Source organism: Alosa alosa, chromosome 6, assembly GCF_017589495.1.
Source record: "Alosa alosa isolate M-15738 ecotype Scorff River chromosome 6, AALO_Geno_1.1, whole genome shotgun sequence".
Taxonomy (NCBI): Eukaryota; Metazoa; Chordata; class Actinopteri; order Clupeiformes; family Clupeidae; genus Alosa; species Alosa alosa.
In genome coordinates this window covers 6,442,467-6,449,076 of record NC_063194.1, presented here as the reverse complement: position 1 = coordinate 6,449,076, position 6,610 = coordinate 6,442,467, and the positions used below count along the sequence as shown (strand labels likewise).

At 48.4% G+C, this 6,610-nt stretch overlaps 1 protein-coding gene across 3 annotated transcripts in view; it reads right to left on the bottom strand.

Annotated features, from left to right (window-relative positions):
• The window catches only part of rbfox1 (RNA binding fox-1 homolog 1), a gene marked incomplete at its 5' end in the record, with an annotated part of 37,853 nt that extends 36,771 nt beyond the window's left edge, over positions 1-1,082 (bottom strand). For all 3 annotated transcript variants that reach the window (XM_048244971.1, XM_048244972.1, XM_048244973.1), the window contains 1 exon segment: positions 837-1,082. In XM_048244971.1, the coding sequence (XP_048100928.1) occupies positions 837-1,082 (246 nt within the window).
• Positions 1,083-6,610: the final 5,528 nt, after the last annotated feature.

Sequence of the window (6,610 nt, the reverse complement as noted above, 5' to 3'; positions counted from 1 at the left end):
GCAGTGCTAAAAAGGCACATGACTGTGTGAAACGATACTCTGCTCCTATCAGAACAGTGCATATTGAAACCATTAAATAATTCCTCTGTAAGGCACTCCGGGTGCTATGGCATTTTGGCAGGGCTCCTTCCAGCGATCAGTATAGCATTAAAATATTAACCAAAAATGACTTCGCCTGCATGAAATATTAACGGCTGATGCACTGGGTGGAAGATTGAAAACTGTGTCTCCATTCGGCAGTGAGGCTCCTACAGCCAGCCGCCCCCCCCTACCCCAAAACACACACACACACACACACACACACACACACACACACACACACACACACACTCAGACACATATACACACACACACTCAGACACATATACACACACACACACACACAGACACACACACAGACACATATATATACACACATCTTGCTCTCATCTCTTCCTCCCAGCCACTGTGAGATGGTATCAGACCATTACAGAATGAGCAGGCAACCGAGAAAGAGAAAGGGAGGGAGAAAAAGAGGGCAGAGAGAGAGAGAGAGAGATAGAGAGAGAGAAAAGGAAAGAGGGAGAGAAATAGGGAAAAAAGAGAGAGAGAGAGAGAGAGAGAGAAAGAAAGAAAAGAAAGAAATTGAGAGAAAAGGACAGAGAGATAGGGAAGAGAGAGAGAGAGAGAGAGAGAGAGAAGAAAAACAATTGAGAGAAATTGAAAAAAGGGATAGAGATAGTGAGGAGAGAAAGAGGGAGAGAGAGCGGGGGGAGAGAACAGTGAAGAGAAGGGAAGAGAAAGCCCAGACTCTGGGGCTGGCTGCTGAGCGTGTCCTCTGACTGGGCCGCACTTACTGTGGCTGTGCCAGAGACTGTCTGTACACTGGCGTCCGGGCCGCTGCTCTGTTCGCTGTGCGTCTGTGCAGGGGGGTACAGGTTGAGCGTGTGCTCGCCCACGGGGGTCTGGCCGGGGTAGTCCGGGGCGGGGTGGGGGTGCGCTGCCGTGTACTCGGCCGGGATGCCGTTCTGGGGCGGCGCAAACTGGGCCGAGGGGTAAGGCTGCGCCATGGTCTCTGGCGGGGCTGGGGCGTCCTGATTACCCTGCGGAGGCAAGAAAATGGAGAGGTTAGCTACATATACACACACACACACACACACACACACCACACACAATACATGGTATGGTCAGTCAATGCAGGCCATGCTATTACTGTACGATCATAAACTTCTACATACAAAGCTAAAGCTAGCCAAGCAGCCCCTAGTCCCACCAAGAGTAGGTAAAGAGTTTAGGTATGCACACACACACACACAGTGCATGGGAAGGTCAGTCATTGTTGAGATCATACTCCTCTACACGCTACAAAGCCAACCCACAGGGTTCCCGCGGATCCTTAAAAAGTCTTAAGGCCTAAAAAAGTCTTAAATTGACTGGAATGTCTTGAATTTTCGAAAAGGAGGTATTACATTTGTGTATGGGACTGCCAGCGAGTCCGAGAGAGCAAGTGAAATGTCTCCATCCGGTTTCGTGTAATTGTGGCTCTAAAGGCTACTGAAGGAAGTGTAGTGGTTGCAGAGTGAAGATGTTTTTCACAGGTGTCGTTAAAGGTGTGAAAATGGTAAGAATATGTAAAAATATGCCTTACGCTTCGTGGTTGTAGCCGAGGGCTGAGAGATAATGAGGTAGCCTATGCAAGCCGATAGAGCCTGAGAAGGAGCTGGTAAGCCAGTTAGCTTATAAGGTGGCCTACGCTCGATTTGGGCCGACAGTTTAAAAGCCCTGTCCAGTGCAGCCTCGCCAGACGCCATTTGTCCTCTTTTGAGTTGCGCTTGTGCTTCTAGAATCTTTGCTCAGACGCAGCATCGCTTTCACAAATTATGGACGCCAAGACTGCTGGTCAAATTATGCGGTGCTTCTGTCACTGCCTGATAATTTGCTGCGCTAATTTATGAAGGAACCGCAGACCCACAGAGGAAATACACTTATTAAGTTGATCTGTTGCATCTCTAGCGTGTTTTGCTGGCCTAGCCTAAGTAAATATCTGTCTAAGTTATAATAGGCCTACCTGTAATATCTGTCTGCATCTTGCTTGCCAGCCTTTTCCAGTACTTCGCAAAAGTTGTGAAATATAACGCATATTTGTTTTAATGTCGGCGACTGGCTACATAAAAAATGCATCTGTAAGTGCGTTCATAATATGTGCGTGCTTGAGATGAAACCAGCAGTTTTTCAGCAGGAACATGCGAGGAGGGAGTTTCGCTTTGCCCCTACATTTGTTAAATACAAGTTAATGCTTTTACAATGTTTCAGTCAAGCTTTGGTTGGTTTAAATACAACTGGTATGCAAAATGTAAAGAAGCGGATTAACTTTGATTTGCTGTGCTGCATATGGGACAATAGATGCCTAGTAAAGTTAGTAGGCTTATTAAAATATTTAAATAGTCTACCTTTGAAAAGAAAATTGAAGGGAGTCCAGTCCAGTACACATGTTTGGCAAGTAGCCTAGGCTACTACAGACACAGGTGAAGAACAGCCTCAGACAGTAGCACAACCAGATATGTACAGCCAGCTTCAAAAGCAAGCAGCCCAGACCCTAAAATTGGGCATTTATAGCTGTGAAGGTAAATACACAATTATTTTTGTGTATTTATTATTATTATACATTTTTGCCAAAATAGATTTGGTAACGTCTGTAGACATCCAAAATGGGGTGGGTGTTAAAATTAGTAGAAAAAAACTATTGCATAAAACAGTTTTAAGTTGTATCTTTTTTGCCGTGGTATAGTCTTAATTTTTCCATTTAGATGTCTTGAAAAGTCTTTAAATTTGCACTTGAAAATGTGCAGATACCCTGACCCAGCATCAGATCAGTGGGCCATACTGCATTACAATGCTCCTGCAAGCAAGTGGGCTCTCACAGCTTCCGACTGTAAGCTTTGACATGGAGCCGCATCCCCCCCCCAATCTTCCTCCCCATATGTATGCAACGCAAACCCTGCGCGCCGGGCAGACGCATTACACATATGTATGCAACGCAAACCCTGCGCGCGCCGCCAGGACCCTCTGCTGCTGCCACGGCACCAGCTTCTTCTTATTCAATCAGGACCAATTCATCTGTCGCAAAGGCGTCAGGATTATCCACTTACGCACAGAGACGGCCTCCCCGACCACCACTCAGATGCCACTTGAGAGGCACACCAGAACCACCCCTCAAATTGCCACTTTGCATTCTGGAACCTTGGTGCCTTGGTGGCACAGTAAATTAGTGGAGGCCATCAATAAATACCCACGTGCTGGCGCAGAGCGGAGAGTCAACAAGCTCACCGGGGGAAAGCACAGATATATGACAAGGGACAAAGCAAAACAATATGTGTCGCTTTTAGCGGCCAGAAACATGTTTGGACGTGAATCCAGTGGCCTCTGTTCTGAATGGCCCACAATTGGTCTCCGCTCAGCTGGCAGTGAGAGCACAGCACAATAGGGAGTGCTTGAGCTGCTCAGTTTGTTTTACTTAACGGCAGACACACTCCCCTTCAACAGACAAGAACAACAAATAAATAAAAAGGCCTTCCAACCAGTCACACACACACACACACACACACATGCGCACGGAGGGTGACATCATGGTCTGATGGCAGTGTGCCATCTGCAGCTTTGCGGCGTTTGCACTCTGGTCCTCAGGCTCACACACACACACACACACACACACACACACCTTCACCCACTCTCTCTTTCTCTCTTTCAAACACACACACATACACGCACACACACACACACACACACACACTCTCTCTCTCTCTCTGTCACACACACACACACACTCACTCTCTCTCTCTCTGTCACACACACACACACACACACGGGAGTCTAACACAAGCTCATTTCCCAGCTCCCGCCTGCCACTCGAGCCAATAGAGTGCATCAAGACGAGGAGCACACAAATGAGTGAGCACTCCAAAACCACACTCTGACACAGCGCCTCCATTCTGGGAGCAACCCCCACCCCACCCCCACCACCAGCACCACCACATAAAAACGTGGAAGAATGAGACAAAAGGGAGTGAGGGAGGGAGAGGAGGAGGAGAGAAAAATAAGGCAAAGCTGTATTTATGTAAGGGCGTCACTTCAGACTTCACCAAAACAAAAAGCAGGATTGCTGTACGCCTTCCCCCCATGCTGGTGCTGGGAGCAGAGGGCAGTAGAGCCCTCACAACACACACACACGCCTCCACTCCACTGTGCTTAGCTCTCTTTAACCTATGAGCAATATGCAGGAAATCACACATACACACACACACACACACACACACACACACACACAGTGGACTCGTATCATCAAGGTGGGCATGGGTTATGGATGAAAGGAAAGGAATGGTGTGTGTGTGTGTGTGTGTGTGTGTGTGTGTGTGTGTGTGTGTGTGTGTGTGTGTGTGTGTGTGTGTGTGTGTGTGTGTGTGTGTAAGGTGGGTAGGTTATTGTTTGCATTAGCAGCGTGTCAATGTGTTAGCCTGTAAATGGAGCCTCTTGCAAAGCCCCCCTGCTGGGTCTTAAGCAGATGTTTTACACATCACGCTGTCGCTCATTAACACCTAGCTCCACTTTGCGTCGTCACGCCAACGCTGACATTCAACAGCAAGGTAATTAGGCAATTCACAAAACTGCATTATGGTTTCAGTATCGGAGGCATTCTGAATCAGCACACACGATGCATGCACCAAACATAAGAGGAATCTCGAGTGGGAAACACAAGAAATCTACGGCTCCTAGCTGAGCACTAGGAAGCTCCTAGACGATCTGCCCTACTGGGAGTTCTATATTCGCAGTCATTATATCCCTCTAGCCGTTTGTGGGGGTTTTGGAGGCCCTTGTAAAAACTGCTCGCTGGCAACACAGAGGAAAGGGAAAAAGAGCGAGAGAGAGAGAGAGAATGAGAGAGAGAGAGAAAGAAAGAGAGAGAGAGATGGCAGACAGACAGCCTTAGCTAAACGCTTTGGCCTGAGCCCTAATGAGAACCACATTTGGAGTGCAGAAATATGTTTTACGTGGCAGTGCTCTAGATTCATCACCTCATGGCTTTCTCTCCCAGCTGAAGAGAGTGGAAAAGGAGAAAAAACAACATGCAGCGCATCTCCACAATAGACAAGCGCCACAGAAAGAGACACAAAAGAGGTCTGGAAAAAAAAATCGACATTTCTTTAAGATCCTTAAAGTAAGAAGAAAGAATTATGTAAACAGCAACAACAACAACAACAAAAAGAAACACACATCACTTCGTGACCCTCCCTATTGTACTTGATGAGCCAAGCAAGGATTAAGGCAGCGATTGTGTTGTTTTGGCCAGGGCCCTGGTGGCCGTGGCTAATGCCTTTCTTAAGGGAGCCTTCTGGCTGACCAGATAAAGGCGCCGGGAGCGCAGCGCTGCGGTATCGCTCCGTCTGCACGCGTGCCCTCGAGGCGCGGAGGAATCGCGTCTGACAGTTGATCACCACAATCACATCAATACAGCGGACGGACGACCGGAGCCGAGCCGAGCCGAGCGGAGAGAGCGCAATGCCGAGACGAGGGCCGAGGCGCTGAGGCAGAACCCTCGCCTTTCTTCAAAGTGACCGATTTTCAGACAATAGTTACGTAAAGATACGCAGTGTTCTATGGAGTCTGTTAACGCAAACGCACAACACACACACACACACACACACACACACACACACAAACAACCTTTCTCACTTTCTCTGTGATCATTGCTTTGCTTATTTTCCTTCCCTGTAAAAATAGGCAGCAGCAGGCTGGCTAACTAGAGGCTCTGGCTGGTCTAAATCCACTGTTGACTTTCGCCCGCTCCCAAACAACACAGGAGACAACCGCAGAGTGGCAGCCTGGAGACTGAGGAGTAGAAGGGACTACGGGAGCAAAAGAGGAACAAAGGCAAAGCATTGCCACTGATAACGCCAGGCTGAAGAGAGTTGCTGAAGGGGTCTCCCTCTTTCTCCCTCTCTCTCACACACATTCTCTCTCTCTCTATCTATCTCCTACTCCTTTACACATGCACACACTCACACACACGCACGCACACAGAAACAAACGCACACTGACACACAAGCCGTGCAGGGGCGTTAGTCTGCAGTCACAGCATAAAAGGAAAGGGGAGAGGGGGGAAGTGCAGGAACTCTTTGCTAAGCAAAATAAAAGAGGGGAAAAATACCTGCTCCACCATCCTGCTCCCTTTTCCCTCCATAAACTGAGCAGCTGCCTGTGTCCCAAGCCCTGCAGCATCTGCCCAAAGCAAGTATCAATTATGGATGAGGGCGTGCGTTCAGAGCGGCGTGTGGAGTGTGTGTTTCTGCGTCTCGGTGTGTGTGTGTGTGTGTGGGTGTGTGTGTGTGTGTGTGTGTCTATGTCTGTCTGTGTATGTGTGTGTGTGTGAGTGGGAGGGGAGGCGAAGGAGGAGGGAACTAATGCAAGCAAAAGCTGTGCTCCGAGAATTTGCCCTCTTCCCTCTTCCTCTGCCTCTCTCTCCCTCTCTCTCGCTCCTGTTTCTCCTCGTCTTTTCTCTCTCTTTGCCCTTGCCTTTTCTTCCGCTGCCAAGCTGCCGTTTTGCCTCGAACAAACAGGCGCTCTTCAGAAGTGTTTG